Raw genomic sequence first — 25520 nt, 5'->3', positions numbered from 1 at the left:
GTATGTTAACAGCAAGAGAAAGGTTAGGGATAATGTGGGCCCACTGATGGATGAGGTGGGCACCCTAGTAGTGGAAGACACAGAGAAAGCAGAGCTGCTGAATGCTTTCTTTTCCTCAGTTTTCACTGTTAGGACTGCCCCTCATGAATCTGTGACCTTGGAGGCAAGGGGGACGGTATGGAGAGAGGAAATTTTTCCTCAAGTAGATGAGGACCAGGTTCGGGCCCACTTGGCCAAACTGGACATTCATAAGTCCATGGGCCCTGATGGGTTGCACCCACGAGTGCTGAGGGAGCTGGCAGACGTTATCGCTGGACCACTCTCGATCATCTTTGAGAAGTCATGGAGAACAGGAGAGGTGCCTGAGGACTGGAGGAAGGCCAACATCACTCCAGTCTTCAAAAAGGGCAAGAAGGAGGACCCTGGGAATTACAGACCAGTTAGTCTCACCTCTGTCCCTGGGAAGGTGATGGAGAGACTCATACTAGATGTCATCTCCAAACAAGTTGAAGAGTGGGGGGTTATTGGAAGTGGGCAACACGGGTTTACCAAGGGTAAATCATGTATGACCAATCTGATAGCCTTCTATGATGCCATGACCGGTTGGTTGGATGAGGGGAGGGCAGCAGATGTCATCTACCTTGACTTCAGCAAGGCTTTTGACACTGTCTCCCATAACATCCTCATTGGGAAACTGAGGCAGTATGGGCTGGATGAGGGGACAGTGAGGTGGATTGAGAACTGGCTGTGTGACAGGACCCAAAGGGTAATTATTAATGGAGCAGGTTCAAGTTGGAAGCCTGTAACCAGTGGAGTCCCCCAGGGGTCAATACTTGGACCCGTGCTGTTTAATATATTCATCAGTGACCTGGACGAGGGGACAGAGTGTATCCTCAGCAAGTTTGCTGATGATACCAAACTGGGAGGAGTGGCTGACACCCCGGAGGGCTGTGCTGCCATCCAGCGAGACTTGGACAGGCTGGAGGGCTGGGCAAAGAAGAACCTCATGAGGTTCAACAGGGAAAAGTGTAGGGTCCTGCACCTGGGGAAGAAAAATGTCAGGTACCAGTATAGGTTAGGGGTGGACCCGCTAGAGGCAACTACTGAAGAGAAAGATCTAGGGGTCCTGGTGGACAGTAAAATGACAATGAGTAAACAGTGTGCTCTTGCGGCCAGGAAGGCCAATGGTATCTTGGGTTGTATAGGGAAGAGTGTAGCCAGCAGGTCAAGGGAAGTCATTCTCCCCCTCTACTCTGCACTGGTGAGGCCACAACTGGAGTACTGTGTCCAGTTCTGGGCTCCCCAGTTCAAGAGGGACAGGGAACTACTAGAAAGAGTCCAGCGTAGGGCTACAAAGATGATTCAAGGATTGGAGCATCTCCCTTATGAGGAGAGACTGAGAGAGCTGGGACTCTTTAGTCTGGAGAAGAGAAGGCTGAGGGGAGACCTTATCAACGCCTACAAGTATCTCAAGGGAGGGTTGAAGGAGGAGGGAGCCAGACTCTTTTCAGTGGTTCCCAGTGAGAGGACGAGGGGCAACGGGCACAAGTTGGAACATAAGAGGTTCCACTCAAATATGAGGAGAAACTTCTTCACGGTGAGGGTGACAGAGCCCTGGAACAGGCTGCCCAGGGAGGTTGTGGAGTCCCCTTCCTTGGAGATTTTCAAAACCCGCCTGGATGCAGTCCTGAGTAACATGCTCTAGCTCTGGGCAATCCTGCTTCAGCAGGGGAGTTGGACTAGATGATCTCTATGGTCCCTTCCAACTCTAGAAATTCAGTGAAATTCAGTGAAATACAGTGTACCAAGGAAAAATAGTATCCAAAGCCTGGAAGCTAAAGATAGAAATGGAATCTTTAGTTCAAGACTGTTTTTTTTTTTTCTAGAAGAACCAGAGTAATCAAGCAAAAGCCAGGAGCTGGAGTTCTTGTACAGGGACTCATGCTTTCCAGGGGATCCATTAAAAGCTATTAACTCATGAACCTCTTGATCGCCCACCTAGGATATTTTCAAATGTTTGGCTTGATTTGTCTCCTTAAAGCGTCTCAAGTTTTTCCGGGTTTTGTTAATAGGTGGCATCAGAAATGTACCCCGCCCGCCTTCCAAATAAAAGATTTTTCTCAAAAAAAAAAAAAAAAAAACACAACACAATAATTTTTCCATGAACCAGCCCCAAATTCCTAAGTTTGATCTTCCACAGAAGAGGAGTGACTTTTATATTTCTGTCCTTCAAAAGCAGTTCACTGATACCTCTATGTACCTCCCAAGTAAGCTCAGGAAAGCGCATTCATCCATCCATCATATCTTGGAGGTGCCCCTTTTCTGGGTTCTCAGTTTGCTGGTCCCATGACTTCATGGACAGTTTACACAGTTAAGACAGTAATTGTGATACCCCCGAGGACACATTTTTCATCTCTATGAAAGCTCCTGGCAAACCGCCCTGGCTGCTCACTGATGTTCAGATTTTGGTCTCCTGTCTTCACATCTCAGCACACAGGTCATTTGGGATTGCTTGTCTCTGCTGCCCAACACCACATGACTAAGTTTGCAGAGGACAACAAACTGGGTGGGAGTGTCAAACTGCTTGAGGGTAGGAAGGCTCTACAGAGGGATCTGGACAGGATCAATTGGCCAAGACCAATAGTCTGAGGTTCAACAAGGCAAAGTGCTGGGTTTTGGGTCACACTTGGGTCATACCAACCCCATGGATGCTCCAGGCCTGGGGCAGAGTGGCAGGAGCTGACTGGCAGAAAATGATCTGGGGGTGTTCGTCGACAGCTGCTGAACATGAGCCAGCAGTGTGCCCAGGTGGCCAAGAAGGCCACCAGCATCCTGGCCTGTATCAGGAACAGGGTGGCCAGTAAGACTTGGCTGGTGACCGTCCCCCTGTACTAGGCACTGGGGAGGCCCCACCTCGTGTGCTGGGTCCATCTTTGGGCCCCTCACAACAGGAAAGACATTGAGGTGCTGGAGCATGTCCAGAGAAGGGCAACGGAGCTGGTGAGGGGTCTGCAGCACAAGTCTTGTGAGGAGAGGCTGAGGGAGCTGGGGGTGTTCAGGCTGGAGAAAAGGAGGCTGAGGGGAGACCTTCTCACTCTCTCCAACTCCCTGAAAGGAGGGTGTAGCCAGGGGGGGGTCGATCTCTTCTCCCAAGGAAGAGGTGATGAGACAAGAGGAAATGGTCTCAAGTTGGTCCAGGTGAGGTTTAGGATGGATATTAGGAAAAATTTCTTCCCCGAAAGGGCTGTCAAGCCTTGGAAGAGGCTGCCCAGGGCAGTGGTGGAGTCACCATCCCTGGAGGTATTTAAAAGCTGGGCAGACGTGGTGCTGAGGGACATGGGCTAGTAGTAAATTGGCAGAGCTGGGTTAATGGGTGGACTTGATCATCTTAAAGGTCTCTTTCAACCGTAACAATTCTATAATTCTATGATCAGGGAATTGACCAAACATCCACTCCTGCCAACACCACATTGCTCCCTTCTCATCTGTCCACTTCTTTGAGACCCAAGTCTCTCCAAAATCTCAGTCTAATACACTACCCAGTACAGCTCTACTCCAACAGCTGTGGGTGTAACCACAGGAGCTAAAGGAGAAACAGTCCTACAACATCCCCCGCAACGATCTGTTGGACTGTTCATTCAATTGTATTTTGGGGGAGACTCTGGTGTTTCTTTTCTTTTCTTTCACAGTTACTGTTTGAAAACAATGTCAGCTCTTGACAAGCGGCACTGGGTTATGCTGCAGGGAGTCCTATTCTACCAATGTCATTTCAGAACTCTTCCAATTTTTAATAAACTGCTGTTTGGCTGTTTTAATCAAGGCCATTCCCATCACTCTGATTGAAATAAGCTGCTGATGTTGTGATCCATATGACCACCTGGGAGGCATAACAAAACACATGACAATGCTTGCACATCTATAACATCTCAAAAACCACATTTTAGTTTTTCATTGCAGCAATGGCTTTTTTTTTTTTCTTTTTCTTGAGGTTTAGTGTCTTTATATGAGGACTTCAGCACCATGACTTAGCTACTGTCCAGGCAAATGAGGTCTGATGTCTCAAGCCCTTACATTCATTCTTGTAAAACGTACATTTGATGAATCCAATTGATTATACTTTCTGTTTTTTAGCCACTGGGGACAAAGCTCCAGATTTGTCACATTGAAAAATTCAGTGTACAAACTGACAGGCCCAAAAGTATAAAGCTCATGTCTCCTCTCAGCCATCAGAGGCTTCTGTGGTCTCATCACCTACACAGAACCTGATCTTCTGCTCAGATGGACTGAAGGTGGCAGAGAAGAACATAACTCAACTAATATGGCAGATAGACTATCATGTCATTAAGGCAGCTTCTTGACAACAAAAAATGCTTTAAGCACGAAGACTCACTATCCCAGTAAGTTGCAAAACATATTAAAAGGAGAACAGAGGAATCAGGGCTCGAGGAAGAAGTTTCATATTATCATTTCTCATAACAAACATAAAATAGAACCTTTTACCTGACTCCCCACAAGGATGTTGTAAGATTTATAATACTTGGCACAAGATAAAAAGCAAAAGGTAGAAATCTGAGCAATGGCTGATACGTAAGAACCAAAAATGACCCAGCATTTGACAACCAGTTGACACTGAGTGGGTGTTTCAAAGAGCCTGCAGCCCATCTAGCTCTCCTTTGTTTGAAAGCACATGTCCTTATGGCTTTTGGGAATTGTGGAGTGTTTTGCTTTTACTCCTTGACACTTCTTTGCCACCTAGAAGACCTGCAGCAAAGCAACATGCACAGAAATTAAGCTTTTGGTGCCCCAAAAAGCCCCAGCAAACAGAGATCTCTGTCAGGCGTCTACCCACAGCAATATTAGGTGCCACAAACACGATCCACACCCTCAACTGCACTACAGGCTGAGCTGAGCTCATGGTATTAGCATTTATCTCCACGGACTGGTTCTACGTAATCTGAAGAAGTGTCTTATGCGCTGCGATGACAACAGCTCTGTCTCTGAAACTGCATCATGAGCTCCCCTGGACGGCAAAAAACATTCCAATTGCAAGCCACACTTAACATGTATGTATTAAAGGCTGGATCAGTTTCTACTGAAATAAGATAACATGAAAAGTCTTCATTTTTGTCCTACTTGATCCTTTCCATGCAATGTTTAATCTCCACTGCTCAGTATTTTGATATGGCCACTACTCTCACGAAGTCTGGCTGTCTGGCAACTCTAATGCTCTTCTCTCCGTGTGCCTTTGCTTTGGAAGTCCTTCCTTTTCATCCGACAAATCACTCCTACAGAGTGAGTTGTCAATGTCCCTACACCATTACACAATTAAAAGGGAAAGAGTAATTACAGAATATACCTGGGTTGATATCACATATGTATGTATGTGATGTATATACATATACATATATAAATTATATTAACTAATGAAAAACAGATCAATATCTATTTCAATTAACATCTTTAAACAGCAAACCTTTCACAGGGAGCTGACAGCACACAATAAACAGCAGAGCCATGCAGTGAAAGATATTTACTCTGCATATGAATATAATCACTATCACTTTAGATAACTCTCTGGAGACCTGTAAATACATACAAGTAAAATCAGGTCGGTAAAATGTCGTCTGCAAGTTCTCCATTCCGTGGAAAGAATTATTCATTACAGGAAGGCTTGTTTTTAATTGATATCAACAGCCCTGAACTTGGGTGTCAAATCAAGACTCTCAGGAGATGTCTAGTGATACCACGGTAAGAAAAGTGATCAAAGATAAACAGTGAACAATTTATGACATAGCTCTGCAGTTATTCACCACGTAGCCTCATCTCCAGCCTCACCTCCACATTTATACAGTTCTTTTTTATTTTCCTGTATTCTCAGCTATTAGAGAGACAAATATTATCTGTAACACACTTATACGCAATCTGTGTTGGAGCTGGGCTTATCTCTAACTTAAAATCTCCATCTTTCAGCTTTCCAGTCATTAGCATGACACAGTCTTAGAAATTTGCAGCTTTCATTGACATAACCTTGGAAATTTATACCTAACTTGTGCAGTTTGAGCCTGTTTGTATCAAAAACACTCACACCCTGAATCTCTTTGTCTTTCTAAACAAATTCAGAATAGCACTGTCGCTCCCTGCCTTGCAACGAGCGTGCATTTTGCAGTCAAGGGTTTTGGTTCCCCATCCCACAATCAGTGATGGTCCAATTGTCTCTATCAGGGGTGCCTGGAGGGGGAAACCCATATTTATTATCTCATGACTCCAAGAAGATATCTTAGTGCCACATTCAGTTCTTTTATATGCCTAAAGTGCCTCATCTGGAGACCTTGCATATACAGACTGCAGATGCATCCACAAAGGCAACAAAAGTAGAGATTGATCAATAGGCAGACAGGCAGAGGCACACATTCATATATACATATAAAGAATGAACCATCTTTCCCTCCCTCTGAGCAAAAAACAACCCTGCAGCTGTAGCTGGTTCTTTCAATAAAGAACCGTGAGGAGTTAAGCCATCTGAGTGTCGGGCACTGGCACAGGATCACACCACCCTGAGGAGCCCGAGCAGGAATTGCAGCATCGCTGCAGTTCAGTGAGACTGGATCATTTTTGGCAGGTCAGACCCTGTACTTCCGCTTGCTTTTGACATGCTATCATCAGCTCCACAGCTGCAGTGGCATATGGTTACCAAAATGATATTTCAAATGATATACGTAATTTATCCAGAGAGACTTTTATTGATACACAGGTATTAATCGTAAGCTTCTTTTAATTCATTTTATATTTTCTTTAGCTTACAGCCTTTCTAAGATTTCCCTGCTTGTTATTGAAGTTGATACTACACATGACTCAGGATTTCCAACCTCTACAACCCTAAATATTCACCCTATGCCTTTATCCAGATCTATGCAAAAACACCCTTCGGATACATGTCAGTCAAAAGGATCCTACTTCATATTAATAAGTACAAAAAGTGCCATGGCACATCAGGGGTCCTCATATTTTCAATAATAAAAAATAAATTAAATACTTCGGTCTTATCTTGATAGAACCCTTCTTCCCTACTAGGGCCTGGAAAGACTTTTTTGTTAAACTGTGTTTTCTTAGAACACATATCCTACTATTAAGAAAGCCTTGGGCCATATTCTCCAATGGGCTCTTCATGCATCATTACTGTCATGTTGGGACATTCCCCACCCAGGTCCCACTCTCTCACAGGTTGACATGTGGCACTGGGAGGGGGGGAATAATGGAAATGGGAGAGGTCAGGACACAGAAGTCACCCTCCTGTGTGTTGCATGGATGCTTGTGCCATATTCCAAAATGTCTCCAAGGCCTTGGAGGGGGAAAACAACACAGCACTTGGTTATCCCTGGCATCTTCTGTGCCACGGGGAGCAGCACCAAGCAGCCAAAGCAAACTGAAAATCCCTTTTTCATACAGCCTGTGCTCACATTTGTGGTTGATACAAAGAGAGAGAGAGAAATCTCTGTAGTCATTCCCTCGGGTGTTGGTACCTGGTGCCTGTGTCACTGCCACTCTTCACTGCTCCGTCATCCGTCAAATTAAAGGTGCCGGTCCAATTTGCCAATTCCTCTCCATTCTGCCAGCTAAACTGCAGCCCTCTAACAAGAAAACGAGGCAGTTGATATTTGATACCATTCATTAGGTTAAGTCTATCAGCATGAGTTCTCATGTCCTTTTTTTAACACAGAAATGTGACTATGACACATTCATCAAAAACAACAAAATGATACCAAGAACCACAAGACACCGTCTTACTGGTGGAAACAATTAATTTTCAGTTCCCATAGACTCTAAATGTCCTTGGCTGAAAACACCACCAGATTCCCCAACCAAACTGGAAGGCCAGTAACCATCTGTGCTAATAAGCAACACACATATGTGTGGAGCAAGGTGGAAACTTCATTCCCAGAGACCCAAGTGCAAAAAGCTGGAGATTTAGGTGAAAAGCTACAGAGCTAAAGAAGTAAAGCCCTCCAAACTTCAATTTTACATCCACGATAGTTGTTAAAAGTGGTGGGCACTGGGTTCTTCCTCTAATTTGTTGGCCACGCTGACAAAGGATTTGTCATTTGATGATGACTCCAAAGCACACTATACGGCTCCTTTACCTGTTTTGTATTTTTTAAGCCAATGCCTACCACAAGCATCACAACACCCTGTTTCCCAAACTTTCACAAATTCATTCCAAGACCCACAATGCCTTCAGTCTTCTAGAACCCCCACCTATAGTTGGGTAGAAATATCACGTGTACTTAAAAAAGCTGGGTTGGTGGAAACATTTGACAACACAAGTTGAATCCTTCCCTTAGCTCAGAAGTCAGGGAAAACGAATCTTGCAGATTGCTATTTTTAATCTTCTCCATTTTAACCCAATTTCGTGATTTCAGAAGCCTGGCAGCTGAGTCGTGAACATTTCACGCTGCCAATGCAGAAAGTTAACTTCCCGGCGGGGCTGTGCAGGGACAGCCAGGAAGCAGCAATCTGCCAGCCTCTTGGCCCAAAAGAAAGGGCATCCAGGACCCTGCTAGCTTTCTTGGTCAACAGGCTCATTACAAGTAATGGAGGATCTCTCGGACCACATCCATCCTCTAGTCCAACTGGCAGCAGTTGTAAGCACAGGAAATTAAGAAGGAACAACAGAGGGTGTTAAAATAAGGCCTTTTTTGCTTCCTGCAGCAGAAAAGGCGAGTTGCTCTAAACAGCTCCACAAACATAGAGTAGAAATGTATTTGTTCTGTGTTGTGCAAACGTATGCATGCAACTTCTTGCTGTCACAGTTCTTTTACGACAACCTTGTCCAAATAAAAGTACCTGCAGTGTGGGCATTTCCCCATGAGCTAATCTTCTTGGGTCACAGAATGATACGGGGTTGGAAGGGACCTCTGGAGATCATCTACTCCAACCCCCTGCCAAAGCAGGTCCCCTTAGAGTAGGTTGCACAGGAATGTGTCCAGGGGTTTGAATGTCTCCAGAGATGGAGACTCCACCACCTCTCTGGGCAGCCTCTTCCAGGGCTCTGCCACCCTCAAAGGAAAGAAGTTCCTCCTCATGTTGAGATGGAACTTCTCATGTTCAAGTTTGTACCCGTTACCTCTTGTCCTGTCCCTGGGAATCACTGACAAAAGACTGGCCCCATCCTCCTGACACCCACCCTTTAAGTATTTATAGGCATTGATCAGATCCCCCCTCAGTCTTCTCTTCTCCAGACTAAAAAGACACAATCTCCTCCATTCTTAAAAATCCGTGGATTTGCTCCATACAGTTAGTTTAGGGAAAGATTCACCCACTCAAAGGCTGGCCTTCACTCTAGGGGAGACTGATCCAGCCCCTTAACTCTCTCTCCATCAGCAGAACTGGGAGCCTGGGGCCACCTGTGGTGTGGGGAGGTGTGACAGAAGGATCCCACCACCCAAGTGAAGCACATACAAATGTTTTTTCTGACCTAAACCCAAGATATTTTGAAAGAATTTAAGAAGTTTATTCTTGTATGGTTTGTGCCTTTTAATCTTTCCATTTGATTGGATTTTTTTATTGAAAACAAACTTTTTGGTAAAGGCATTTTGGGGAAGAAGGAATTCTGAAGAAGGTAGGGAGTCATTTCAAATCCCTGAGCTGAGGAAAGAGCTAACCTAAACTGCCTCCTCCCCTCCCAAGCCGCCTCCCACCGCAAAAGGTGGAAGAAAACCACTACGAAAATATTGAAAAGGACATCTCTGAATCTTTCAAAGGCATTTTGATACCTTGCATGTTCTCCAGTGTTCAAATGTTGCTTTTTGAAATAAAAACATTTTAAGTATAAAGAAGGGAACATTTGAAATGCAGCAGTCAAATTTTTGCTCATAGGAAACCCATTCTGATTACTTCTTAGTTAAATATGTCCATGTCTTTGGTGTGAGGGTGGTGAGACCCTGGCCCAGGTTGCTCAGAGAAGCTGTGGCTGCCCCATCCCTGGAGGGGTTCAAGGCCAGGTTGGAGGGGGCTTGGAGCAACCTGGTGTGGTGGGAGCTGTCCCTGCCCAGGGCAGGGGGGTGGAACTGGATGGTCTTTAAGGTCCCTTCCAACCCGAACCATTCTATGTTTCTTTGATTGTCCTGTTTTCCAAAAAATTAGGACAAGTAGAAGAGACTATCCTGATTGCCATAAGCAAACTGAGATGATGTCACATGCTTACATCTTACATTCAGCTTGGAGAGAGCTGCTTCGGTGATCAATTTGGAGAACCACCTCAAAGGGTGCACAGGTTATGCTGTATCAGCTATAGGGTAACGCAGTGCTACGGCTTCTCAGGGAGTCCCACACCTTCCTCGTCGCCCCGACTGTTTTAATCAGCAGAGGCTGCCCAAGGTACCACTTCCGAGCAGAATATTGGTGTGAAGAAAATATGAGAAAATTCTCACTTTTACTAAGACACCTTCACTTTTAGGCTTGTTGAAATAAACACTTGTGATTCCCATGTACCACAGTCTAACACATTTTTTTTTCCCACACTGTAACTGGTATGGAAACATGTATCTTTTGAATCTGCGTGTCTTTTTAAAAAGGCATCTAAATAAGTGACTTCATAAATATGTTTAAATTGCTAAGGGCAGCACTGTATGATACATTGAGAGAAGGAACAGAAGTGTGGGAAAACTAAGCTGGAATTGTACTTTTTAACTGCATTGAAATTAGATACTTGGGGCCTAGATATGTACTCAACAAACTCAAATAGAGAGCATTAACCTAGATAAATAGCTGGCACCAGTGTGTCCTTCACAGGTGAACAATATTCAGGCAAATGAAGAATTAAAACATTCCGTAAAGGATTTTCCCTTTCTATCTCTTCTCTCTGCACGTAACAGCTGGAAGAAAAGCTAAGTAAATGCTCAAAAGTGGAAGGGGGTCAATCAGTCCACAAAGCAAAAGAAATGATAAAACCACTCTTTAATGCCCTCCTCTTACCAAGCCTTTTTTTGGGAACAGCGTGTACCACGGCTGAGGCACCAAGTTTAAAGGAGGACACGCACATTTTGGGTGAGATCCAAGAGGAGATCAGGGCGACTAACACTGAGGAATGGGAGACGTGTTGTCTAATGAACATCTTAAAATACTTAGCTTTGAAATGGCAGAATGGGGGGATCAAATCGAGGTACAAAAATATCTAACGAGGGCAAGCAAGGGTCTGGGTATGGCGCTTCCACAGGGTAAGGACAAAGTAGAAAGTTGAGCTTAGGGTCAAGAGCAAACTAAGCATCTGACCCTGAGGCAGATGGGAAAAGGTGACTATATAGTGCTTTTTTCCAACAAATGGGTGCTCAAGAGTTTAACACCACATATAGACTTAAATACACACAAAACATACCACGGAAGAAATGCTACGCAGCTCATAAGGCTGTGTGTCTGGCTCTGAGACTGCAAGACTAAGACCAAGCTGTTGCTCTGCATTTCTTGGCGTGATGGTGCAATAAACGTCCTCCTCCTCCTGGGAAGAACAACTCCCAAAATAGTGGTTTTGTAAGTATAAAGACTGAGTAGAAATCAAGGATGCGGCATTTAAAAACACTGACCTGAAATAATTCTGTTTCTAACAAGATTGCTGAGAGTTTTATCATTGATTTCAATTAGCCTTGAGTTGGGAGATTTCAATTTTAAAAATAAAAAATCTTCTAATCCTCTCTGTCATGAGTCTTAAGTGTTCAAAAAAGCTGCTGTCTGGCCAAGTTTGCAAAGAGCTTGAGAAAATACAAAAAAGACTTGAACTGCTCCGCCAGTGTATTTCTAGCATATTACCATAGTTAAATTCTATCATGTTCACCCTCATTTTAACTGGTAAACAAAGAAGAAGCAAATTAAGCGCCTGCATATCAGAACGGCAGTAGAAAAGCACATGCAGGATGGAAACACAGAAAGGAAAAGAAAAAGAAGCAGAACAAAGGGAGAGGAAAGATTAAAAGAAGGGAAGGAAAGCAGAGGAAATGACTTACACATAGCGGTCTCCTATGTAATTTAGACAGAGAAAAAAAAAAAAACAAACCCAAAGAGAAGCTAATTTTAAGCCTGGGATCATTACCAATGATTACCAATGGTGGAACTTTGCCATTTGGTCAATTTGCCCTAATGTTTTTTTTCCTTCTAAAATTAGGATGTTCCCCCAACATGTGATGCTGGCCATGACAAGGGAAGGCTTGATAAAAGATGTAAGAACCAGAAATGCTCCAAGTGCAGAGATGTTGTTTTGACCACTCGCTGTCAGCAGATCTCTCCTCAAGGATTATGGACATCATTAATCACGGGACTTACCCCTCACAAGTAAGAGTTATGAACGAGGTTGTGCCTTGTGTTAGAGAAACCCTCTTAAGCCGGGTGTCTCAGCAACAAAGACCTTGACTTTCAGGTAAATGTCAAAGCAATATTTTGATCCTAATTGGTAACCGTAAATGTTGTGTCAGTGTGTGGCCAAATAAACACCAGCGCAATATAAGAATAGCAGGAGGGCATGAAAAAAAAACCCCAGCAAATTAACAAAGCAGCAGTCATTGCGACGGGCTTGTCCAGACCGGCTGTCGAGAAGCAGCGGGGAGCAAAGCAAAAAGCCCGTTGCCACAATCCAAACAACCAACTCCTGAGCAAGGGCAGGTTTTAACAGCGGAGAGGGACAAACAATGATGAGGGTTTTGAACTATGAAAGCGAGAATGAAGAAGTGGATAAGTTGTGGCATGAAGCTTCATATCCACGCCGCCCTCACACTGAGATCCCACCTCAGGAGGGTCTCGTTGCCTTTCTGAAGGCCGAAAGCGAGGTGAAAATTAAGCCGAGACAAAAAAGCCAAGGCTCTTAAAAATGGAGCTATTCTACAGCTAACAAATGGAGAAGGCCCAAAAGACTTTAAGCACAGCTGGCCGTTCTGTCCAGACTCTAACCAGAGAGCAGGCCATGAGCATGGAAGGAGCAGAATTTATTCAGGACAGCCCACATGCTCTCAAGATGTAACAGCAGTGACTGAGCAAGTGACTGAGTCATCAGCCCCTCAAGGTAATAAGGACTGAGTGGCAACAGGGGCATAGAATCATAGAAGAGTTTGGGTTGGAAGGGACCTTAAAGACCATCCAGTTCCAACCCTCTGCCATTGGCAGGGACACCTCCCACCAGACCAGGTTGCTCCAAGCCCCCTCCAACCTGGCCTTGAACCCCTCCAGGGATGGGGCAGCCACAGCTTCTCTGGGCAACCTGGGCCAGGCTCTCACCACCCTCACAGCAAGGAATTTCCTCCTGAGATCTCATCTCAGTCTCCCCTCTTTCAGTGTCAAACCCTTCTCCCTCGTCCTATGGCTCCCCTCCCTGATCCAGAGTCCCTCCCCAGCTTTTCTGGAGCCCCTTGAGGGACTGGAAGGGGCTCTAAGGTCTCCCCAGAGCCTTCTCTTCTCCAGGCTGAACAACCCCAACTCTCTCAGCCTGTCCACACAGCAGAGGGGCTCCAGCCCTTGGACCATCTTCATGGCCTCCTCTGGACCCATTTCAACAGGTCCATGTCCTTTCTGTGCTGAGGACTCCAGAGCTGGACACAGTACTCCAGGTGGAGTCTCCCCAGAGCGGAGCAGAGGGGCAGAATCCCCCCCTGGCCCTGCTGGCAACGCTTCTTACTGCTGGCCACGGGGCTGGGGATGCAGCCCAGAATGTGGGGGGTTTTCTGGGTTGCCAGTGCACATTGCTGGCTCATGTCGGGCTTCGCATCCACCAACACCCCCAAGTCCTTCTCCTCAGGGCTGCTCTCCATCCAATCTCCACCCAGCCTGGATTTGTGCTTGTGATTGCCATAACCCAGGTGCAGAACCTTGCACTTGGTTTGATTGAACTTCATGAGGTTCACAGAGGCCCACATCTCCATCCTGTCCAGGTCCCTCTGGATGGTGTCCCTTCCCTCCGGTGTGTCAACCTCACCACACAGCTTGGTGTTGCCCACAAGCTTGCTGAGGGTGCATTCACAGGCAAAGCAAGGAGAGGGCACAGAAGAGCATTTGCCAGTCTGATGCCAACGCATTCCCCAGAAGCACCAGCTCCTCTCATTTTGTCCCAGCCAGCAGGCTATTTCCTATTGTCTTTCAAGGTGACAGCTATCACTGCCGCCATCCTGCATCTACCAGAGGCAGATTAAACACAAAGGCAAGAAAAAATGAACAGAAACCAGTATCATTTTATATCAGTGGAGCTAAGCCAAAATCTGACTCAGCTTGCTGATTTACCACAGATGGTCAATCAACGGGAAGCAGAGGAGTCTATGGATTCCTTCTCTGAAGGGGTGAAAAGAAAATACAGATGACCCCAAGAGCAAGGCAAATTACTGCATTTGCTGTCTGAACTTCATCTCTCATTTGTCCTCACTTTCCCTGCTCTTTCTTTCTAGCAGTTCTCATATTCCTTCTCTATGCATTCTCTCTAACAAAGAAGCTACTAGGAGATGACAGCAAGCTATAAGCTATTAGCTTATTAGCTATAGCTAACAGTATATACATTAATTCTGTATACATCATTAATAATTTTATAATCATATTTCTGCAGGCCCACTCGTGGTGCTGCACCACACTGTTACATGCTACCCAAACACAGAAGGCGTGTACAGTCCCTGCCCTGACAGACAATCCAAGCTACCTATAGGTTTCCTGAAGTCAATGGAAAATCACTTACTTTCACTGTACCTCAGTTTCATTGTACCACAGAGCCTCCTCAGAAGAGAAGGCTCCGGGGAGACCCTATAGCAGCCTTCCAATGCCTCAAGGGGTTCCAGGAGAGATGGGGAGAGACTCTGGATCAGGGAGGGGAGCCATAGGAGGAGGGGGAAGGGTTTGACACTGGAAGAGGGGAGATTGAGATGAGATGTGGGGAAGAACTTCTTTGCTGTGAGGGTGGTGAGAGCCTGGCCCAGGTTGCCCAGAGAAGCTGTGGCTGCCCCATCCCTGGAGGGGTTCAAGGCCAGGTTGGAGAGGGCTTGGAGCAACCTGGTCTGGTGGGAGGTGTCCCTCTCCATGGCAGGGGATGGAACTGGATGATCTTTAAGGTCCCTTCCAAGCTAAACTCTTCCATGATTCCATGATTTTCCTGTTTCATAATTCCTGTGCCCTTGAGAGGAGGAACTGAAGACTTGAGTGTTAAATGATCATGGGATTTGAAAATGGAAAGTGATGCCCCCCAGCCCACTAACAGAGATGTCACAGTGGTGTAGCAAAATCAGATGGTTAATCTTGCTGAAGATCCAGTTCCTTCTTTCTGCAAAAATACAGAAAATATGACTCACTGTGTCCACAGGGTGTATGGAAAATAAAACGAAAGCAGTGGTATGCATGAATGACCTGCAGATGAGAGTGATCGAAAACACTCACTAAAATGGAACACAGAGTAAGAGGAGGTTGGGTAAGAAAGGGGAATATTAGGAGTCTCCAGTGTGACATCTGCTGCACATGTGAAGACAAGCAAAGGAGCCAACAGAGATAACAATAAGAGGAGTTTTTGAGAAAAAATGAGGATCCAGTTTTTTTCATGCATGCCAGAAACAGCAAGTTTATTTAGACTGCACGTGAAAAGGCACCAGAGAGGCTCAAAAGGAGTAAAGAATCCCCTTGATAACAATGAGACACTGAGATCAAACCCAACCCAGAAAAGTCAAAAAGACTACTAGTCTCTGTGTCCATAAACTGCCCTTTCCTGCCAAAAGGGCCAGGCTCAGCCCCTGAAGACAATGAATTTAGATGACAAGAGAAAGGCAAATGCTTACTTAAGACTCATAGAATCATAGAATCATTTAGGTTGGAAAAGATCTTTAAGATCATCAAGTCCAACCCTTAACCTAACACTGCCACCATGTCCCTCAGCATGATGTCTACACATAGTTCAAATACCTCCAGGGATGGTGGCTCCACCACTGCCCTGGGCAGCCTCTTCCAAGGTTTCACAACGCTTTCAGGGAAGAATTTTTTCCCAATATCCATCCTAAACCTCCCCTGGTGCAACTTGAGGCCATTTCCTCTTGTCCCATGGCCTGTTCCTTGGGAGAAGAGACCGACCCCCCCTGGCTACACCCTCCTTTCAGGGAGCTGGAGAGAGCGAGAAGGTCTCCCCTCAGCCCCCTTTTCTCCAGGCTGAACACCCCCAGCTCCCTCAGCCTCTCCTCACAAGACTTGTGCTCCAGACCCCTCACCAGCTCCATTGACCTTCTCTGGACACGCTCCAGCACCTTGAATAGTTTAATATCACTTCAAACACTCAAATCCATTTTGAAATAAATATTTAAGGCACAGCAATCGAAACAGACACATCATAGATGAAAAAAAGAAACATAAATCTGCCTGTAGCAGTCCAGGTCCAAGTCACCTGTGCAATAATGCCAGAAAAATACCATGCATGCGTTGGCCTATTTCAGTGGAGAATTCCTGGGCTTAACCTGACCAGACCCAGCACAAAGAAATAAAACATTTCCAGTGCCAACTCACATACTTCAGCAAGATATTCCCCTTTCTGTGTGAGTCTATAATAAAACTCCCATGTGCATTCAGTGGAAGCAGAGTTGAATCTGACTAGTTTTGTTTAGAAAAATACTTATTTCTCCAGTAAAATGAGCAGAATGAAAGTTTTAGTCTGGATAAGTACACCTTGATACCTCTGGTCACTGTGTTAACAGAGATCAATCTTTTTCATATTGACCTATGGCTTTGCAAGTTGACTGACAGCAGGTAACTGCTGAGCTGATTGCTGGCAACCTTCCCAGGGAAAAACACCCTTAGAAAAGGTTTTGAAAATGTCTGAAAGTAGGTGGGAGAGCAGGAATGGAATATTCACAACAAAAGGAAGAAATTAAATTATATGGGTCCCACGAAAAACAACCTATGGGTTGGGGATGTAGGAAATGGGCATGTCTGGTTACACCACACAGTTGGCCGTACGGTATTGTACCAGGGACAAGCTTGGCCCCACATGTTTGAGTTGAAATGGTAGTAATAAAGTGGTGGAGGAGTATATTTTGACTAGCACAAAGAGCAAAATTGGAAACATAGGTGGGAAGATTCTGGATTATAACCACTGCTGTATAGAAAAAAAAGGTTTTGTTTCACATAGCACATTTCACATTTGGGTTAAACCTTGTATCAAATATTCACGTGCAATGTCAGCAAAAACGTGATCTAAAATCACTTCCCAAGAAGGTAAAGGTAAAATAGAATCACCACCAACATTCAAATAGTCTGCTTAAATGGGATGAAGACATCAAAAGATAATTTAAAAACAATACACTCTTTCATTTTCCCATCTGTGGATGGAAGATAAAAATCCAAGAAGTAATAAATAATCAGTATTCATTCATTTTTAATAAATATTCATCCCTGGAGGGTTTCAAGGCCAGATTGGAGGGGGCTTGGAAAAACCTGGTCTGGTGGGAGGTGTCCCTGCCCATGGTAGGGGGTTTGGAATGAAACGATCTTTAAGGTCCCTTCCAACCCAAAGCATTCTATGATTCTGCGATTCTATAACTAAGATATTATTTGTAATAGTTAGGGGCAACACAAAGCCCGCAAATGAATGAGCTGACAGTGAGGCAGGCTGTTTTCTTACCAAGAAAAAAAATGCCAGTCAATCCCCAAGCACAGACTCACAGGAAAACCCAAATGTTTTAAGATACCAGGAAATTTTGACACTTGAGATGTTAGCTCAGTGCAAGGATACCTGACACATCTTGGGTACCACAAGCAATCTCATCATAGCATCAGAGATCTGACTGAGCTAATTGCTTTGCATCTCATGTTTCCAAAACTAATATATTTAGCACCAGGTCAAGTGTCCCTACATTGAACTGTATTCTTCTGTGTAAACTTACCCACAGAGCCCAATTGCACTGGAGACTTGTGCTAAAGATAATGAGCAGAATTTAGATTCAATGTGGTTGTATCCAAATCTGCCACAGAAGTAGGCAAAACTCCCTCTCTCCATGCACAGAAGTGGAAGGCGCAATCTCTTATAGAATCGTGGATTGGTTTGGGTTGGAAGGGACCTTAAAGATCCTCCAGTTCCAACCCCCTGCCCTGGGCAGGGACACCTCCCACCAGACCAGGTTGCTCCAAGCCCCCTCCAGCCTGGCCTTGAACCCCTCCAGGGATGGGGCAGCCACAGCTTCTCTGGGCAACCTGGGCCAGGCTCTCACCACCCTCACAGTAAACAATTTCTTCCCCAGATCTAATCTCAATCTTCCCTCTTTCAGTTTAAAGCCATTCCCCCTTGTGCTATGGCTCCCCTCCCTGATCCAGAGTCCCTCCCCAGCTTTTCTATAGGCCCTCTTTAGGTACTGGAAGGATGTTATAAGGTCTCCCCAGAGCCTCTTCTTCTCCGGGCTAACCAATCCCAACTCTCTCAGCCTGTCCTCACAGCAGAGGGGCTCTAGCTCTTGGATCATCTTCATGGCCTCCTCTGGACCCATTTCAACAGGTCCATGTCCTTTCTGTGCTGAGGACTCCAGAGCTGGACACAATACTCCAGGTGGAGTCTCCCCAGAGCGGAGCAGAGGGGCAGAATCCCCCCCTGGCCCTGCTGGCCACACTGCTGGGGATGCCCAGGGTGTGGGGGGCTTTCTGGCTGCCAGAGCACGTTGCTGGCTTGTGTTGAGCTTCTCATCCACCAACTCCCCCAAGTCCTTCTCCTCAGGGCTGCTCTCCATCCATTCTCCACCCAGCCTGGATTCTTGCTTGTGGTTGCCTTGACCCAGGTGCAGGACCTTCTACTTGGCCTGATTGACCTTCATGAGGTTTGCACAGTCCCACCTCTCCATCCTGTCCAGGTCCCTCTGGATGGCATCGCTTCCCTCCAGCATGTCAACTGCCCCACTCAGCTTGGCGTCATCAGCAAACTTGCTGAGGATGCTCTCTTCCTACCATTTGTGCAAGCCCTCCAAACTCTTAACTGCCTAAGATCTTCAGCTGGGGCTGTGAAAAGCCTAACCTGGGCTGCATTTGTTCTTCCAGAAAGTGCCATGAAACTACCAGAGGTTGGCTTTCATCATGAGAACTAAAACATAAAGCTAACTAAATGAAGAGGACATGAAAGGACAGTGACTATCTGCAGGGCTGATGAAAAAACAAAACGGATGCAAGCAATGAAGGGCAAAGATGCCCCAAAGAAATGAGAGGTTAAGTCCACAGTTTTCCCAAGGGAGGCATGGACTGCTGGGCAATGAATACACTTGAATTTAAAAATGAGAAATGAAATGAAAAAGCAATCAAGGGTAAGAATGAGCGCAGTGAAAGTAAGAAAATGTCTGAACTAAATTCAGCAAGTGTAAGAAATATCAGGAAGCTCCAATCAGGTCAAAATTAAAGCAGGGAATTTCCAAGGGGTCTGTAATGCTGTCCGCAGAGGACAGTGGTCAGGGTTGTGGTCGCTCAAGCTGGGACCATGGTAGACACAGGTGTGGCACAACTCAAAACAAGAAGACTGCGTTCTGGGTTTGACTTTCTCAAGCTTGAACTTTGTACCTGCCCACATGCACAGAGGGAAAGCAGCTGATTTTTTCAAAAAGACATAAAACATGTCAGTGGCAGGTTAGAACAGAGATGTTTTTGAAAGAAATGTCATGGGGTTTAAACAGCTCTGCAGGAAAGGGCTTTGATTCATAGGTGTTGAATGCTGGGCATTAGGTTCAAAAAGGCCAAGTGCCAAGTCCTGGATCACACTTGGGTCACACCACCCCCATGGATGCTCCAGGCCTGGGGCAGAGTGGCTGGAGCTGCCTGGCAGAAAAGGACCTGGGGGTGTTCATCAACAGCAGGTGATTATGAGCCAGCAGTGTGCCCAGGTGGCCAAGAAGGCCAAAGCATTTTTGTCATATATCCTGATACTAGCCTGTATCAGGAACAGTGTGGCCAGCAGGACTGGGGCAGTGACTGTCCCCCTGTATTGGGCGTAGGTGAGTGGACATTGGACCTTGAGTGCTGGGTCCAGTTTTGGGATCCCCACAAGAAAGACATTGAGGGGCTGGAGCGGGTCCAGAGAAGGGCAATGGAGCTGGTGAGGGGTCTGGAGCACAAGTCTTGTGAGGAGAGGCTGAGGGAGCTGGGGGTGTTCAGCCTGGAGAAAAGGTGGCTGAGGGGAGACCTTCTCGCTCTCTCCAGCTCCCTGAAAGGAGGGTGTAGCCAGGGGGGGTCGGTCTCTTCTCCCAAGGAACAGGCCATGGGACAAGAGGAAATGGCCTCATGTTTCACCAGGAGAGGTTTAGGATGGATATTGTGAAAAATTTCTTCCCCAAAAGGGTTCTCAAGCCTTAGAAGTGGCTGCCCAGGGCAGTGGTGGAGTCACCATCCCTGGAGGTATTTGAAAGCTGGGCAGACGTGGTGCTGAGGGACATGGGTTAGTGGTTGTTTTTGTCAGCATAGGTTGGTGGTCTGAAAGGTCCCTTCCAACCATAACAATTCTATGATTCTGTGATTACTTTGGCATACGGAAGCAACAGATGTGTGTAAAGTGCAGAAAGCAGAGTTAGCCTAGATATTCGGCCAAATATTCAGAAGAAGGTGTTTGCATGGACAGAAGTAGGCCTAGGTCCCCATGGAACAAAGTCAAAGATTGAAGCAAACTGCTACTGAGTATCATGTGGATTAGAATTAAGATTTAAGTGTCTCTGTATTACCCAGGGAGGGTGACAACCACCTTTTGGTTGGTAAATGGGACACCTATAATTTACCACTCCATGCCAAGAAGCTTCTACAAAGCTACCACAGCCCAACGTGATTCAAACCCTACGCAAACCAGCCACTTCTGTGGAGGGTGGGCTTGTGAGAACTGGATGAGGGACTTCTGGGTGGCCACCGCCTCAGCCAAACGGGCAAACTTCTGTAAGGCACCCTGTAGTGGCTCACATCCCCCGTGGTCTGAGCTCAGGATGAACCACGGTGTCACACACCAGGGAATAACACACTCTGGATAATGCAATTCGCACATGTAAAATATTGAAATAACTGACTTTCTTTGCCTTAGTTTACTGTCAGCTGGGGAATGGAGAAGGACTAGATCTGCAAGTGGTTTTACCATCTTAACAGTGGAGGGGCAACACAGCAACGCTAGAAATAAAGCAAGTTTAGAGGGAGCAGGGATTCAAACCCTCCTGATTTCTGCACCAGAGCCATGGAGAGCTCTAGAGAGAGCCAGGGAGCACAGCAGAGGAAGCAACTGACCCTCACAGTCTGGTTCTAAGATTTGAGCCCCTTGATGCTTTTCACTTCGGGACACTTTTCCCAATACAAGTCTCCATTGCAGCCTGTGATAGAGCTGTGATTGCTTGCAAATTCTTGCAGAGCTTTAATCCACATGCCATGTTCTTATGAGTTCTCCTTTTATTTGAGGGGGGGAGACAGGAGCATTAGGGAAAGCAACAACCAGCAGCAATGAGAAGGGGAATGGGATAACACCCGTGACACCCCACATGAAGTACTGTGTCCAGCTTTGGAGTCTTCAGCACAGGAAGGACATGGACCTGTTGGGAGCAGGGCCAGAGGAGGCCACAAAGGTGCTCTGAGGGCTGGAGCCCCTCTGCTGTGAGGACAGGCTGAGAGAGTTGGGGTTGTTCAGTCTGGAAAAGAGAAGGCTCCGGGGAGACCTTAAAGCCCCTTCCAGTCCCAAAAGGGGCTCCAGGAGAGATAGGGAAGGACTCTTGATCAGGGAGGGGGAGCCATAGGATAAGGGGTAATTTTTTTACACTGAAAGAGGGAAGATTTTGATGAAATCTCAGGAAGAACTTCTTTGGTGTGAGGGTGGTGAGAGCCTGGCCCAGGTTGCCCAGAAAAGCTGTGGGCTGCCCCATCCCTGGAGGGGTTCAAGGCCAGGTTGGAGGGGGCTTGGAGCAACCTGGTCTGGTGGGAGGTGTCCCTGCCCAGGGCAGGGGGGTTGGAACTGGATGGTCTTTAAGGTCCCTTCCAACCCAAACCATTTTATGGTTCTATGACCAGTGGGGAATGACTTCAGAGGCAGGTGATTTAATCTATCAGCTCCCTGTTTCTTCTGCCTCCCCCGTCCCATTGCCATCTCTCCCCCATGGCAGGCTCCAGTGCTCCTCTGACGGCTCAGGGAGCTGGTTCGGTGCCTAGTCTTCACCAGGTTAGTTAGGCACGATGGCAAATCTGGTCCTCTGCTCTCCAACCCCTTGAAATGCACTTGGGAATATCCTGTAACAAGAACAGCACAGCTGGAGTCTCGGTGTCTCCTGCTATGGTAGGCTAGATCCAGTCACTTTAAGGTGATGGCCATACCCCATACATACATATATTGGTGTTTATAGCTTCAAGACTTTGCTGTCTCCTCCAAGTTTCCAGTACTCTTCTCTGAAGAAAACCAACCAAAGTCCAAACCAGCTCTACAGGCCTGTCAGGGATTCAGGGAGGTGACTCACGGGTCGCATGTCATTTCGGTGGGATAATATTTCACCCTGGTTAGTAACGGAGGGGGCACAGAGCTGTGTGTTGGAGAGATGACTCATTAGGTGACCTTCAGCTGACGCCTCTCAGGAAAAAATATTTAAATGGAAAGAGACTTTTAACACTGGTCTTAGGTTACAGCTAACATCCTCACAGGGTGTTATGAGCAGGGCAGAGGAGCACAAGCCAGGTATAGGGCAGGAGCTCTCAACTGACATGAGCTGGCTGTGGTTCCTCAGGAACCCAGCTTAGGATAAAATACATCTCAGGCCACATGCAGCCTCTGTGTCCCCATTGCAATTATTGCTGTCGCTGGAACAAGTAAAATCTGATCTTGTCTGATAGCACATTACAGAGTAAAAGATCCCTCAAGATGTATACCACGTTTATTTTCTATGGGTTTGGTCCTTATTTGTCCATGGCTTGCCCATGATAATAAAATATATTTCTTATGGGGGTAAGAAAAAGGCTAAACATGTCTGGGGATTGATTTGCAACTGTCAAATAAAAGCTGCTTCAGAAATCCCCAAAATGGTAGTATAACCTCAAGTTATGAGAGTCTGATATTAATTACAGGGTACACACACATAGGAGTGATGGTTAATTCTCATTTAAAAGATTAAGAGCTTTCAAATAAGGCTGGCTTCCTGCATGGGAAGGTCTGCTGTTTCTTGCTGTGTGATTTTTTGAGTTATTGTACATGCTCCCTCTGATGGACTCCAGTGTGATCTTTGCTTAAAAGTCTTTAAGAGCTTTGAAAATGTGTTCTCCTCACTTGGCTAAGAAAAAAAATATTTTTAAAGGGACAGATTCCCTTCTCCAGCTGACTCTCATCCTGTGCAGAAGTCAGGCTTGTAAAAAAAATAGTATTTAGTGATTTCCCTGCCAATAGAATATAGATACATAGCAAAGTATTGCTGTGATATTTTTCCCTTACCAAAGCAAGCAAGGACTGTCCTGTTGATCTCTCCCATACAACAGGTTGGGAGATGAAGACAGGGACCCTTTCAACATTTTTTACTGTCGTGGTAGTTTCCTGATGTAATCCAGGATTATTCCCTGCTGGCTAAACAAGAGCTCACAAAAAAAAAAAAAAAGGCCAGCCTTCAGTTGAGCATCCGATTCAAAAGAAAATTCAGCTGAAAGCCGAGCGCTGGAAAGATGAGTCAATACAAAAGCAAGCAGCAGCTCTGGATTTAAGCAGAAGTCCACAGCATTTAACCTACTTTAGCAGATCAATGCAGCGGATTTTTAATCATCACATTAATCCTAAAATAAAAATAATTACCCCAGAGATCCATATTAAAGTCTCATAATTATATCTCATTTCATCATCCTTTTTTTCTCAGGATCAGGAGCTACAGAGACCAGAGCTTCCCGATGTCATTCTCCAGCTTGTGGTTTAACTCTCTCATTAGGACTTAAGCTGCTACTACGGGGACCATGAGTTGGCCTTGCTGAGAGCACCCAAATCCATCCCACTTAGGGGAAAACTGAAAAAGGGAGCTACAAAAAGTGAGCAGGATTCTGCTTTCCCGTGACATGGTACAAAACAGCTGGGGAAGGAGCAGAGAACACTATACGGTGGGTGAAAAATGTGTGAATCCCTAGAAATTCTACCTCTGCATTCATAGAATCATAGAATAAATCATAGAACTGTAGAATGGTATGGTTTGGTTTGGAATGGACCTTAAAGATCATCCAGTTCCAACGTTCCTGCCCTGGGCAGGGACACCTCCCACCAGACCAGGTTGCTCCAAGCCCCCTCCAACCTGCCCTTGAACCCCTCCAGGGATGGGGCAGCCACAGCTTCTCGGGGCAACCTGGGCCAGGCTCTCGCCACCCTCACAGCAAACAAGTTCTTCCCCACATCTCATCTCCATCTCCCCTCTTTCAGTGTCAAACCCTTCCCCCTCGTCCTATGGCTCCCCTCTCTCATAAAAAGTCCCTCCCCATCTTTCCTGTTGCTCCCCTTTTGGGACTGGAAGGGGCTCCAAGGTCCCCCTGGAGCCTTTTCTTTTCCAGGGTCTCTCCAGCTCTCTCAGCCCTTCTTCCAGCAATACCAGAAGCTCATGAATATCTCATTAAGGGGAAAGAGAAGACTTGACCAGAGGCTGGGGCCTTTATCAAATTTCGCTGAGCAGAGTTTCTTTCCCAGAGCATCCTCTCCTGCCTGCAGTCCTGCCATCCCCACAGGCAGGCTTTGGGAGTGTGGCTGTGGCAAACACAGGATCACCAGCCTCCACGGAGAGCTCCAGGTGGGTTTTTATGGCGATAAAACCAGCCCATTCCCTGCTTGTAAGGGCAAGTGGCACGGCACAGCCTACAGCCATACAGCTAATTTTTTTTCCATCTTCCTTCCAGAAAAGGGTGCCTTTGTCCACACTGCTTATTGGGACCAGTGTCTACTCTAAGCTGTCCCCTGCATTGTGCCCAAGCTGCTTATTTTGGGTCTGATTCCCTCTGCCTTGCTGGCCTTTACACATTTCTACTGCTGTCTTGTGAGAAACAAGATCAATGGCATGAGTTTCAACAAGGGCAAGTGCCAGGTTCTGCACTTGGGCCACAACAACCCCCTGCAGCGCTACAGGCTGGGGGAAGTGTGGCTGGAGCTGCCTGGAGGAAAGAGACCTGGGGGTTCTAGTTGACAAACGGCTGAATATGAGCCGGCCGTGTGCCCAGGTGGCCAAGAAAGCCAATGGCATCCTGGCTTGTATCAAGAATAGTGTGACCAGCAGAAGTAGGGAGGTGATTGTGCCCCTGTACTCAGCACTGGTGAGGCCACACCTCGAGTATTGTGTCCAGTTTTGGGCACCTCAATCCAAGAGAGATCTCGAGGTGCTGGAGCGAGTGCAGAGGAGGGCAACGAAACTAGTGAAGGGCCTAGAAGACAAATCATATGAAGAGCGGCTGAAGGAGCTGGGGCTGTTCAGTATGAGGAAGAGGAGGCTGAGGGGAGACCTCATCACTCTCTACAACTACTTGAAAGGACACTGTAGAGAGGTTGGTGCTGGTCTCTTCTCACAAGTAATTAACAATAGAACGAGAGGGAACGGCTTCAAGCTCCAACAGGG

At 46.2% G+C, this 25520-nt stretch overlaps 1 protein-coding gene across 2 annotated transcripts in view; it reads right to left on the bottom strand.

Moving 5' to 3' along the window:
• Nucleotides 1–25520, bottom strand: part of ST8SIA5 (ST8 alpha-N-acetyl-neuraminide alpha-2,8-sialyltransferase 5) — an 86707-nt gene that overhangs the window by 26645 nt on the left and 34542 nt on the right. The window contains exon 3 of one of the 2 annotated variants that reach the window (XM_014959839.1): nucleotides 7521–7628. The exons of the other annotated variant lie outside the window; for it this stretch is intronic. Coding sequence (XP_014815325.1) covers nucleotides 7521–7628 — 108 coding nt within the window. The remainder of the gene's footprint in view (nucleotides 1–7520; nucleotides 7629–25520) is intronic. 2 annotated transcript variants of the gene reach the window in all.

The sequence above is a fragment of the Calidris pugnax genome, unplaced genomic scaffold, assembly GCF_001431845.1.
Source record: "Calidris pugnax isolate Ruff unplaced genomic scaffold, ASM143184v1 scaffold474, whole genome shotgun sequence".
NCBI classification, from domain to species: domain Eukaryota; kingdom Metazoa; phylum Chordata; class Aves; order Charadriiformes; family Scolopacidae; genus Calidris; species Calidris pugnax.
The sequence above is the reverse complement of the archived record's forward strand: the minus strand, read 5'-3'. Positions and strand labels throughout refer to the sequence as shown.